The 13,229-nt window shown below is 43.8% G+C and overlaps 1 protein-coding gene across 2 annotated transcripts in view; it reads left to right on the top strand.

Moving 5' to 3' along the window:
• The window catches only part of IK (IK cytokine), a 28,432-nt gene extending 16,637 nt beyond the window's left edge, over positions 1–11,795 (top strand). Inside the window, exons 14-20 of one of the 2 annotated variants that reach the window (XM_088475021.1) lie at positions 1,173–1,249; positions 2,160–2,239; positions 3,674–3,731; positions 3,851–3,939; positions 4,127–4,235; positions 4,444–4,478; positions 11,231–11,795. In XM_088475021.1, coding sequence (XP_088331147.1) covers positions 1,173–1,249; positions 2,160–2,239; positions 3,674–3,731; positions 3,851–3,939; positions 4,127–4,235; positions 4,444–4,478; positions 11,231–11,258 — 476 coding nt within the window. In that variant the 3' untranslated portion in view covers positions 11,259–11,795. Of the gene's footprint in view, positions 1–1,169; positions 1,250–2,159; positions 2,240–3,673; positions 3,732–3,850; positions 3,940–4,126; positions 4,236–4,443; positions 4,479–11,230 lie in introns of both variants that reach the window. The other variant, XM_088475020.1, reaches the window with a different exon arrangement.
• Positions 11,796–13,229: the final 1,434 nt, after the last annotated feature.

The following is a 13,229-nucleotide window of genomic DNA, read 5'->3' as shown; positions in this document are numbered from 1 at the left end:
GGTTTTACAGGTTTGATACCTCTGCGGCCTCGGATGCTAGTTTTGGCCGTCAGGTGTTATAAATTTCTCAGCGCTCTCCCTCCCTTGATGGGGGCTTTGGGATGTCCCCAGTGTCGTAACTCCAGTGTCCTCTAGTGGATGAAGGAGATAACAGGATTTTGGTACTTACCGATTCCACAGGGGACACAAAAGGCCCTCCCAGCCCTGCTTCTTGTTGTGTTTGGTTGACAGTTACCTGTTGTGGTTGTTTTCTTCCGCACTCATTGCTGCAGTTTGTTGTTTATGGTGTGACTGCTGTGTGTTTGGTGTTTGTATGGTGTGGCGCAGTGTGTTTGGTTTGCAGCTGTGCTGATTTCCTTATAAGCTTTTCCTTCTCCTTTATATGTATCCTCCGTCTCTTCTCGGGCTCAGTTTTATAACTGTCGCTGATGGGGTATAGAGGGGGAGGAGCCAATCACATCTTTAGAAATGTTTAAATGGCCAGGCTCTTCTCGGCCGACGTTTATACCTAGTGTCGTAACTCCTGTGTCCCCTGTGGAATCGGCGAAACATATCCTATTTTTAGTTAAATAACTGTTTAAAAGCAGGATTTTAATAACTTTTTTTGATCTCTGTATACAAATTGGAAACAGTTGATCCTTTTTTAGTCTTGTAGTATATGTGGAAACTCCTTTGCTTTCTATGCTTCTTTCCCCTCACTAATGCTTATATATAGGCTACTTTGTAACACCTATGTGAAGCAGGATATGATGATCTGGATTGTGAGCTCCACCTCTAACCATATTACACATATATAGCTATAGTTACACTATGGAATGGGAGTGATTTGCTTAGCCCTCCTCTCTCCCGGAGCTTCCAGATCACTGCATTGCTTCAATTTTATGGTGCCCCATTAGTTCTTGTTCAGTTAACAAATTCTTACCTGCTTGGTATGTGGGGTTCATGTGTCTCACATAAATAAGTGGGACCACACTTGGACTGATGTCTTCTCTGGACACTTGCTCTGTTTATTGTATATACGATGTGCCAGAATATAGACCAGGTCTCACTTGTCATGCTGAAGTCAAAAGATTTGTAGTAAGGTTGTATCCCTTGTCTCCTGTTTCCACGTGTTAGTGGTATTAGCTGGTTTTGTGCCATTGCAACTTCTTATTTGTGTTTTCATTTAGTAGGACCCGGATCCACCAAGGACCTTCTCAAGTCCATCAATGATAACTTTATTGGAGCTCCTGGATGGGAAGCAATGGAATATCCTTTTCATATTTTGCACAAGCTCAAAATAGAATACACTTTATTATTCATGCTTACTAGTACTGCAAAGAGCTTCATGATGTATGCTCTAGCCCCCACCCCTTCCCCACTCCCTCCTCTCTCCATACCTCCTTAGCTGCCTATGAACTTCAATCCAGCTCAGCATAAATGTATTAGTAATGCCTTACATGATGGGATGCCTTATTCAGGTTCCCTTTGCATCTATAGTAAATATTAGGGTTAGGCTGTGGACGGGGTTAGGGTTGGGCTACTTACCTTCAGGTGTTGGGATTCTGACTGTCGGGATGCCACTGTTGGTTTTCTTACTGCTGGCATCTTGACCGCCGGGATCCCCTACCCAAATTCGTATGCAATGATCTGGGGGTATATGTACGATGCCGTGACTTTTGTCAATGCTTCTCGGCAGGTTTGACCTCAAAATTTAAAGTTGCCATAATATTATGTGCAAATAACTCCAGACACTACACTTAATGTTAGTGGTGCTTAAAATTTTTAAGTCAACTCCGCCGAGAAGTAGAGGCTTGCAAATAATGCCAGACTTCAGTTGACCTGTTCCATCAACAAAAGCCAAACCATTTAAGGACAGTGGGGGAGGTATTTCAAGCCTTCTATAAAGTGAACATGAGGAAAAGTTCCCCATCGCAACCAATCCACTTCTAGCTATATTAAAGAATGTACTTGATAAATGATAGCGATCAGCTGATTTGTTGCTATGGGCAACTTGTCCTCTTTTAGGAGGTTTGGTATATTTCTACTATTCATATAACCTGTTTCAGTCCTAATATTCTTGTATTCTAGGCCTGTATAGTGTTATTGATCATTGCTAGTTTGCTATATAAGATAGAATAGGTCATATATTACAATATGGTCTTTAACGGCTGCAAACAATGAAGAAACATGAAGATAAGAAGCAGCTGGGGGATTTCTTTGGCATGTGGAACAGCTATGCTGAATGTTACCCTGCTACGTAAGTCTTTCTTGGTCCATCCATCACAGAGGAATCCACCTGTTGTTGTGTCTTGGTTTTGTGTAATCCGTTCCAAGGACTGTTCATCCTGGGCGAGGCAGCCATCTTGGATGCACTAGAAAGAATGACACTGGGTGGAATAGGCAATGCGTGGAAGAGATGACACATAATGGGAGAGATACAAAATGTTAGGTAAAATCCTCCGAACCATGCATTCTTCTTCTTACCATGAGTGTGCCAGGTGAGATAGCCATGTTGGGTGCACTACATAGGTTAAAGTGTGAGAGGGACACAATACATGGAAATAAGACATACACATGTAATTAGAGATGAGCGGGTTCGGATTTTCATGCCAAGTTCTGAGTTTTCCCGACAAAAATCGGGTCTCAGAAAGAGGCAAAACGTCATCTTTCATGGACAAACATCATCATTCCAGGACAAAATTCCAGGAATGATGATGTTTGTCCATGAAAGATGACGTTTTGCCTCTTTCTGAGACCCGATTTTCGTTGGGAATAATCCGGACTTGGCGGGAAAATCAGAACCCGCTCATCTCTAGTAAAATGGAAAAGTGACTAATAAAATATCCACTGAATAAATAGCTCACATGTTATTCATCTTGCCCGTGAAAGTACCAGGCGAGACAGTCACCTAGGGCGCAATATACAGATTACAGTGAGCCGGATGAATGATTCATAGGAGTGTAACATACAGTGGGGAAGCACAGACCAAATCATCAAAAAAAAAATAATTCTAAAACAGGGAGGCAACCATTTTGTGTGCATCATGAGGCGGGGCTGGGGGCCTGGGTTATATTATAATGTTTTGGTGGTGAGGAAGCGAAGATGAAATATTAGGTTGAAGGTGGGAAAAGCTATTGGAAAGCTATTGGCTAGTAGGAAGAAGGGGGACAGTGGTGGGATGGTGGAAGGGGTATGAATGGATATTTGGAAAGCTGACAGTGTATGGCCAGTCGGAGCACATGGTAAAATAGATTATTAAGTCTTTAAATGAAATGCTTAAAACATAGACTTGACAATTAAAGGTTTAAATATATGTTTGTGGTGGGTTTTTTTACTTTTATATCCAACGTTCTCAACCCTCAGGTTTTCCCAACAGGTCATGTTTTATGGATTTATGACTGTGGAAGCAGGTGGGGGATAATTACAGATCCAGCAAAATAGATTAACTCACTTGTGAATGAACAAAGAAATCCAAAAAAGATGACCTGTTAGCATTACTTGAGGACTGGAGTTGAAAACCATTGCTTTCCATTCGGTTATAATCTGTCATGGGTCTAGTGGTGGGTCAGACAGTAAAACGGAGTGTCCGGCACTATGCAACTATGAATTCAACAGAGTGAATGGTTATAAATATAGTGTGTTGGTTTTGCATCAATTTGAAGCTGACCTGCTCGGAATTCTGTTTCTTCAGCATGGACGACATGGCAGTCGACAGCGATGAAGAAGTGGATTATAGTAAAATGGACCAGGTACGTTTCAGTAAATTTTGTAAATAAACCCATTCAGGGAAATATGACGCGTTTAGTAAACTTAGATATTTCCCCATATCAAGGTACTAAGCAACATATTTCTTATATCTTTGATGCAGGGTAACAAGAAGGGACCGCTAGGACGATGGGACTTTGATACACAGGAAGAGTACAGTGAATATATGAATAACAAAGAGGCCCTACCCAAGTGTGTAGTATTCATTGCTTTACTGGCACAGAGATAAATTGTGTGTGTACTATGAATCCAGTTGCTTTTATTATAGATTTACCTTATGGGTAATGTGATCCTATAGTCGCACGTACACATTGTTTGCTGATTGGACTGGTTTCCAGTTCTACCCATGCATTCAATAATCCCTGCGTCTTGCCCCCAGGGCTGCATTTCAGTACGGCATTAAAATGTCGGAGGGACGTAAAACGAGACGCTTCAAGGAGACAAATGAAAAAGCGGAACTGGACCGGCAGTGGAAAAAGATCAGTGCGGTAAGATTCCATTCTATACATCTATTTTTCTCTGCTGGCAAATCTCCAAGTCTCATCACGTACATCCTGGTTTCATTATCTTCTGACACACATGGTGTGTTGCTGGAAACACTCCATTGCTTTTATGTGCCCTACCGCTGCTAGTAGCTGACAGTAGTTAGGTGTAAAGGAAAAGGACTAATCTTTTTTTTTTTTTTTCTTTCCCCAGATCATTGAAAAACGTAAGAAGCTGGAGGCTGATGGGTAAGTAAACCGTTTTTTATTTTTTAGCTTTGACAGTTTTTCTATATTTGCTGCAAACTTCCTTTACGTCCCCTTTGTTACTTTATTTATAATCTAATGTAGAACAGTTTATATACTGTAGAAGGTCAGCACATAACCTAAAGGTGCGTATCCACTAGACGATTAAAATGAACGATTACGACATCGTTATCGTTTAATCGCTCATTTATCGTTCATAAATCGTGCATTAAAATGTTGAAAACGACCGCTGGTCGTTTTTCGTCATCAATCATCGCCTGAACGTGTTGGTCAATCTGCCGATAACGAAAGGTTGTGCATGTTCGGGGATGAGGGAGGGTGTCTGCACTGATCGGCATATCGTTCAGTGTAGGGACATTATCCACTGCACAGGATGGAGAACGATTGCACGATTACAGTGTTGTAATGGTACAGTCGTTCCACTCTCGTCTAGTCATGTAATAATAAATCCACTTAAATATCATATCTAAGCAGCCAATCACATCTAACATCTAGTACTCTGTCAGAGCTTTGCAGCATGGGAATATATTATATTTACTGTATTAATCAGCTGCTATTCACATCTAACATAACGTACTCTGTCAGCATTGCTGCACAGGAATATATTTAACATGGCATTGAACGCTAGAGATATTTTCTCCTTCATCCACTAGGGGACACTGGAGTTCAAGACAGTGGGGTATAGACGGTGGTAGAGTAGAGCCTGGCACTTTAAATAATCTAGAAGTGTGACTGGCTCCTCCCCCTCTATGCCCCATCAGCCCCAGTTTTTAGAATGTGCCCGAGAGAGCCGGTCGCACATCAGGCTGTCTCCAGCCTTTCTCATATAATCATATTTTAAGCTTTTATACAAGCACTGAGGACAGGCAGGCTGCTTACTGTGGAAGTCTGCCTGCTACGTGGGAGCCGCCGGGAGGGCACCACACGGCTACTGCAGTCTGTGTCCGGTGACCCTGAGGGGGGACTTTAAACAGAGTCATCGGACTCCATGAGGACCCGCCACAACTGAAACCGGTTCGTGTCCGGGTTTCCTCATTTGCCCCCCAGCCCAGCAACCCGGCCGCAGCAGTCCGTAAGTATATCCCACTACTCCTGACTAGCTGGAGTGGTGGGCCAAAACGCTGGGCTCAGGGACAGCGCACACTGCATGGCTGTCACACACTGCTCCTTCCCCCTGCCAGTGAAAGTGGTAGTGTCGGAGCTGCTGACTGACTTATTCCTAGCCATCCCCCTCCTATTAACGAGGGGATGGAGTCGGGCTCGTGCTCTAAGCCCTCATCTGAGAGCAGCGCGGTCTGCCGGTCCGTTAGCGCTGCTGCGCTGACATACTCTGCATTAGTCCCCCCGGGAAGGGACCTCAGAGGTACCTGGGAGGGCATCCTGCCGCGTCTAGAGCGGGCAGCAGCAGCCCCCCCATTATTAAAATGGCGGCCGCACTCGGGGAAAAGCCACGCCCCCCTTCGCGGCCCTAATTGCGGGGCAGCCCAACCAGCGGGGCAGCCAGGTGTGAGTAAGACAGACGCCGCACCGCTGCTCACTAAATAGTGCAGCACAGGCGAGGTCCTGCCATCTGGTGTAATGGCCGGCTTCAGGAGGCCAGACGCGTCCCTCTACAGAGGCAGTTGCAGCGCTGACAAGCAGCGCGATCCTTGGTAAGGAGTACCCGCGTAAAGAGGCTTCCCTTATTGAGTGGCCCAGCCTTATAAAATGTATCTGCTGGTCCCGCACCCCGTTCTGCAGGGCCGGGAGGAAGGTTGTCTTCCCTACATTACGCCCAGCCCACTCTTTCCTAGTAAGTGGGCAGAGGCGAGCATAACAGTGCACGCGCGCGCGCACACACTGATAGCCGGGATTTTAGGGAAGGGCGCGTCATGCATAATAGCCGCGCCATCTGTACCACTGCCTGCCGCTGGTTAAAGGTGCAGTGCAGACCAGAGCCTGAAGAGCGCGGCTGCCTCCTAACTCCTGCAACAGGGTTAATTAGCGTGGGTATCCTACGCGACTCCCTCCTTCTCCCACGCTGGGAGTGCTGCTAGCACAAAAGTAGAGATAGGAGTATAGGGCTGGCTACAAATAAGTATCAGCGCAGGGCTCGGATCTCTCCACGGCTCTTGCTGTGTGGAGTTTGTATGTTCTCCCGGTGCAGGCAGCACTGTCTTTGCTTAGGCTGGTTTTAAAAAATTAGCAACGCTCCTCATCTAGATCTCAGGAGGAGATGCCGCGTCCCGCAGCTCCTGGCTGGGCTGAGCAGGCTTCCCTGTTAGCTATAACATAGGGCTAATAGCCTTACGTTATACCAGCACAATGCGGCTCCCCGATGCAGTGCTGTATGACCTTCACACTCCTGTCACAGCAGGACAGCATCACCGCTTTATACTATTAAGGGGGCTAGCAGCGCTGTGCTAACTGGAGTGTAGCAGTTTGCACACGTACAGCGCTGTATTCATGTACAAACAGCGCCCCCTGTTTCCCTTTTAAGGACTGTAGTTACTACTGCACACAAGCATGATAGCTCAGTGCACTACCTGCAGCAGGGAGTGCTTTAGCGTGGGTCTCTTACGCCTTCCACACAGGGAGTGCTTCAGCGCAAAGGGTAGGGGAGGCCCTGTCCTTGTATGACAGGAGTTTAGTGCTAGCTACAGTGCATAGCTGGTTGCTAGCTGTATGGGAACTAGCTCAATTCCCTTTTGCACCATAACACCACGTTAGGCGGTTCTGAAAGAGGCCAGTTCAGTCGATGCATCACAGCTAGAAGCGAGGGATTGACGAGACAGTCCCGCCAATGCAGCGCCGCTTGGCAGGCTTCCCTTCGTTCTATAACAAAGGGCGCCTAGCTTAATCTAATGGCTTGGTATCTTAGCTTGTGAAGTATCATAGCCTCATGGTGTACTAGCTCTACTGTTCTGGTGCTGCTGCCAGAACTTATGGTTATAGCATACCCTTCACCCAGGGTTAGCACATTTTGGCGTCCCATCCCCAGGCTTATGCCTCACATGGGCTCGCCTTAAAGAGGGGCAGTATCTTCCCATGCATATATGTGGCAGCACATATACTACATTACTACATATACTACATTATAGGCTGGTCTTAAAACCTTTCACCAGTTTTCTGTGCTTACTTTAGAAGGTATGCATATGTGCATCTATTTATTTCTCATGTGTTCCCTTCGGCAGCACATACAGGAAGAGGTTAGTAACGTGGCATTGCTGCCTCACAGCACTGAGGTGGTCTTTTTGATTCCCACTTCGAAAAATGGGTTAATCTGGCGCTAAAATGGCTCACCTGCTAAGGCGAGTACACCTGTAACAGAAGGGTCCCAGGATTGAAACCAGTCTGGGACAGCACGCAGCTAACATACCCTGCCCCTGCGCAGTAGCAGAGTGACGGCCACACGCCGTACATGAGCAGTCCCCCTGCGTGGGGGTAAGCCACGTGTATGGTATGTATATGTGTGTGTGTATATATATATATATGTAATATGTATATTGTATTTTATACTAGCCCTGCAGTAGAACATATACATGCTGGAGTGAATTTTGTCCTTGGGCTCAGTTCCTTCCATGGCTTTAATTTTTGCTCATGTTCTAATTTTACAATATTATTGTCACCTACTAAATTTGTATGTAGGTATGCATATGCATATGTGGATATCGCTTCTTATCCTTACCATAAGAGCAGGGGTAGGATCTGTTGTTATCAGTTTTATGTCTGATACCTTGCATATTGATAGAAGGCTGCGATTGGAGGCTGGACTCCTGATGCGGTAGATGGTACAATAACTCCGCTTAACACGATCTCTCCCGGGGGATTGGGTTGTGTGTATATACATGTATATGTGTAGGAGGCCTATACTTCTACAAGCATTAGGTTACCTATAACACCACGCATGGGAAGCCGCCAGGGATTACCAGAAGCTGTAGGCTATATCCATACATATTATATGGTGGCTCTATAATCTAAAGTCATGTGCTGCAGCTTACATAGTGATAGTCACAATTCCCTAAGGCATTGCTTCTAGTATGGACCCTAGCCATGTCACATGTATATAAGGATATATACTTATATAGCTCGGTTCATGTTAGTCTATATCTATGGCGCCCCGTTTCGGGGGACCTATTATCATTACAGTGATGCACTTGGTAGCAAACTGGTAAGACGCCCATTCCTTGTATGTATATTTCCTAATAATTGGGAAACAAAAACCTGTTTTCTGTTTAACCCTACTGGGGTTATCACTACTGCTATCTCCCTTCTTTGCTTGGGATAACTAACGAGTTCTATGTCTAAGTACAGGTACCCTTCTCAGTATCGATTCCGATACTCCATATTATTGTCGTATATCTCAATAGAATGAGTCTAAAGGGCCCTTAGGTACAATTCATATCTTGAAGGCCTAGGGCCACCTACCGATTTAGGCAGGGACAGACCTGGGTTATATTAGATTGGTGGGCATAATACACATTGTAAATATTTATGTAAGGATACTTAAACTAGCAGACCGTTTTTGGGGTATAAGTATAATCTTCAGATACACGTCTCTAATGGAACAGGCTCAGGTATAGAGTCCTGTTTTACGACCTTCTTGTCTCCACTAACATTCTGCTAGTTTCCACAGTATTTTCTACTGCACATCTCCAGACTGAAGTACGTGCTGTAGGGCATTGGTCTTAGCCCACTGAAGCTACTCTCTATTCCTAATGTGGCGGGTTGCTTTGCGATACAACAGGTCAGTGACATTCTACATTTCGGGCCAGAGGGCTTCTGGTCGCTCACAGGTGAGAGCTTACCCACTAATGCCTCGGTAGAGGCTCCTATTTCATGTAAACTGACATACATAGAGTTCTTCTCCCTTACTGCCTCCTAGCAGCCATCCACTCTTTTAATCAGTTGGCTCTACACTTTAGAATTTTCCTGGAGTGTTGGTGCATAGTTACAACATTGAGAACCAATTCTACTATAATCTGTTGGCGTTATGGACCAAAGCACATCTCTGGGCTACTGCACATCTTTACATAGAAGTGTGACAGTCACTATGTTCCACTCAGGGGGCCTGGTGGGTTTCCTGTTCAGTAGCTGTTGATATTTTTATCATACTGACAGGTACCTGACTGGTATCTTCCTGGTTGTTTTCATGCTATGTTCAGGCCAGCAGTTACTACTACCTATGCACTTCCATCATGTTGAAAGTTGTCCGTTGTTTTCTCTTTAGCGTCAGGGTTTCAGTTGCTGGTTTATTCCTGTTCTCAGAAGGGGTTGTACTGCGGTCTGACCCTCTGGAAGGTATTGTAATCTCAATCTTCTCGAAGCCGCCTCGGCCTCATGCCCAGGGTGATCTCCACTCGTTGGAGATTTCTATGGTCTCATCCTTCCGCTGGTTCACAACTTTGTAGTAGTTGGACTTTCGGAAGGGTTCAGGGCGACTGTGCGGCCTTGACTTTTACCTTATACTTTTTGTGAGGAGTCTGTGGACTCTCTGTTTTTGTAGATTGGTATCGTTATACTTCTATCTATATGAGTTATGTCCAGCAGTGCTGGTATTCTGCTATCTGCAAAATGTGGCAGCTTCCTGTTTCCGAATCTGGTACGGTTTCCTCGAGGTTTCTTCTCGGGTTACTGCCCTTCTCCTATGGATTCGGGTAGGAGTTCTCTGCTCCCAACAGTCTGGCTTGGTCTGTTTTCAGCTGAGTTTACAGTGTTCTGATGCTTCTCATCTGAGGGTGTTTTCTCGCTAGCCGCTTATTCCATTCGATTACTGTACGTTGTGGTAGTCTGTGTCTGTTCCGCACGGAGTTCTGGTTGTCTCCTGGCTCACGACACTTGATTCTCAGCTCTTGCCTTCCGTTGAACCTCCGGTTCTATGCGGTCCCTGTTCGGTTGCCCGAAGGGTCGGCATGTTCTCCGCGCTTCCCACCCGGGAGGTTGGCTTTTGGACGTCCCCACTGTCTTGAACTCCAGTGTCCCCTAGTGGATGAAGGAGAAAACAGGATTTTGGTACTTACCGATAAATCCCTTTCTCCGATTCCACAGGGGACACTGGACGCCCGCCCGGCGCGGCGTACCTGCCTGTTGTGGGTCTTTATATAGTTGTGTGGCTGCATGTGTTCCCTGCAGTGGTTTCCTCTGTTCTCCTTCAGTCGGTATTGTTCCGTTCTGTGGTCTTCTCCTTCTCCTCGTTTTCCTGTTGTCCTCCGTCTCCTCTCGGGCTCAGTTCTTAAACTGGGGCTGATGGGGCATAGAGGGGGAGGAGCCAGTCACACTTCTAGATTATTTAAAGTGCCAGGCTCTACTCTACCACCGTCTATACCCCACTGTCTTGAACTCCAGTGTCCCCTGTGGAATCGGAGAAAGGGATTTATCGGTAAGTACCAAAATCCTGTTTTTGCATACCTTGTGTATTTTATTATTTTAGAGTTTTTTTGCCTTGTTATTGATGTCTGAATAGCTCTTGTAGGCACCCATGCTCTATACCTTAGAGAGATCATTGGATCTTAGTGAATTGCTAGGCTGTACTCATTGGTTTAGCTCACACACGTTCTGCCTCCAGTCTGTACAGGCAATGAATATAGGTTAAGTAGTTCTTGAGGCTCTTACACCATATCAATACCATGCACAAAATGTAACTTGCATGACAAACACAGTTGTAGGCTTGTCCATTTGTTGTTTTGCATTATTGCTGTATTTTTTGTTGAATTGAGCTTGTTATAAATAACTTTTTATTTTCTTTTTATTTACAGGGTTGAAGTGAAAAGACCTAAATACTGAATTTCTAAATAAAAGACCTTATTTTCCATTTTCAGATGTGGTAGGGGAGGTGTGTGTATTATGATCTGTATTAAAGTGCACCTGTCTCTTATACACAGTGGTGGCAGCAGTTTTGTTAACTGGCATTCATAAGCAGACAGCTTTCTGCCCTCACGGGTGACATCACTGGCACCATTAGTGAAATCACGGCTCCTTCAAGTAACTAGCTCTTAGTAAATTGACATGCCGTACGTTGAAGCATGTAACAAAATGGCTGCCTCTATCTGTATAAGAGGAATATGGTTTAAATGTACAATGTATTATTTTATAGATTTCTTGCCTTTTTTATAGATGTTGTAAATTAAATTAAATTGATGCATGCTAAGAAAAAAAATATCAAGTATTGGGCTTTGTACGTAGCGTCATTTTCCTGATTTATCGCTGGTTTTGTCTTTTATCCCTGAATTGCAAAGGGAAACTGCACATGAGAACCATTTGTTATTGAGATCATCAGAATCCTGTGTTGTGTAACAGATCCTATTAAATATTTAACATCCTGTTGGTGTCTAGGGTTTTCATTATTTTTAGTTTAAAAAGTTTTTGTGTAAGGTTTTATACTGTGAATTTCTGTTATGGGGATAACAAATCTGAAATCATTAGAAGTAAACCTTTTCAAAGGGTTAATAGGGAAAAATGTTACTACTTTGGTAAGCGCCAAGAACGCACCTTTCTCACCTTTTTTAAAGGATTGGCCATTTGTAAGCAAACCCCTCTTTTAATTGAATTTTCTTCCTTCTAAGTGGGGGGGAGTTACAAGGGAAAGAGATCCATCCCTTCATTTGCATCATGTTCAAAGCAGGTCTTTGTAGTCTTCTGTGAAGCATTTTCTATGTGGAAAATAGGCAAGCACATTAATTACCCACTAAGCCTTATTACATAGATTATCCCAACGAAACGCATTGTGCGAGTCTTCTACAGAATCTTGCAGTTAATGGATCACAAGTGTTTTCTAGGTAAACCTCACTAACAATTTATACGTATATATGCCTGCTGCTTTTCTACACTGACTCTGAAATGGAGGAAGCATCGAAAATGGGTGGAACATGAATGTGGTGTTTTGTATTTTGCTTTTTAAAAAGGAGAGTGGATAGAGATTGTCTTGGGTGGCGCACAATATTAGTTAAAAATGTAACTTTTATTACTTTCTGATTAAAACATTGTTGATTCCAGTGAAATATTTAAAACTTTCCACAAACAAATATACAAATACACATAAAATATAATAAAGTAAAATGTGATAAAAACTAAAGGTTCCACTGTGAATTTATTCTAATTATGAATATTCTAATTTAATGCATGCCAAGGTATACTTTAGCAATATAATCGGGTGAGCTACCAATGAATTTTTAAAGTATATTGTGTCCACTTATCCTATCCATTCATATTGTGATTTAATTTGTTCTTGATTCTTGTCATTCTGGTACGATGCAGGTCATAGGACAGTTTATATGGTGACAACAGGTATATGGTCCATCCCTCCAACAATTCTTTTGTGGCTGTTTTCCCACCGATGAATGAGCTTAAACTGGCTAAGACACTACATACAGATTCACAATATCTAACCAATTTCTATCTATAATCCATAACTTGTGGACGCATAATACGACTCCCTTGCCGATAGAACTGGAAGTCTGCAAATAAACAGGGTGTCAGTATAACACTAAACAATACATATCTACGATGTTCAATGCCTTTAATATCAACTACATACATTTTACACCATAATAAGCTAACAAAACCTCTAATATTACGCTCAATGCTAGGGAACCTTTATATACTGTATGTACTTGCATAAGTGAATGTTAGATATTTACAGGAATTCATCAGTATGCGTTGTGCGTCTGACCGCAGCACAAACGTGCTGCGTGTATGTGTTGTATATCATGCAAATATGTGCTGTACGTGAATGTGAGTCTGTATATTGAAATAGCA

The sequence above is a fragment of the Taudactylus pleione genome, unplaced genomic scaffold (assembly GCF_031769625.1).
Source record: "Taudactylus pleione unplaced genomic scaffold, aTauple2 ptg000161l, whole genome shotgun sequence".
In the NCBI taxonomy this organism is placed as follows: domain Eukaryota; kingdom Metazoa; phylum Chordata; class Amphibia; order Anura; family Myobatrachidae; genus Taudactylus; species Taudactylus pleione.
The sequence above is the reverse complement of the archived record's forward strand: the minus strand, read 5'-3'. Positions and strand labels throughout refer to the sequence as shown.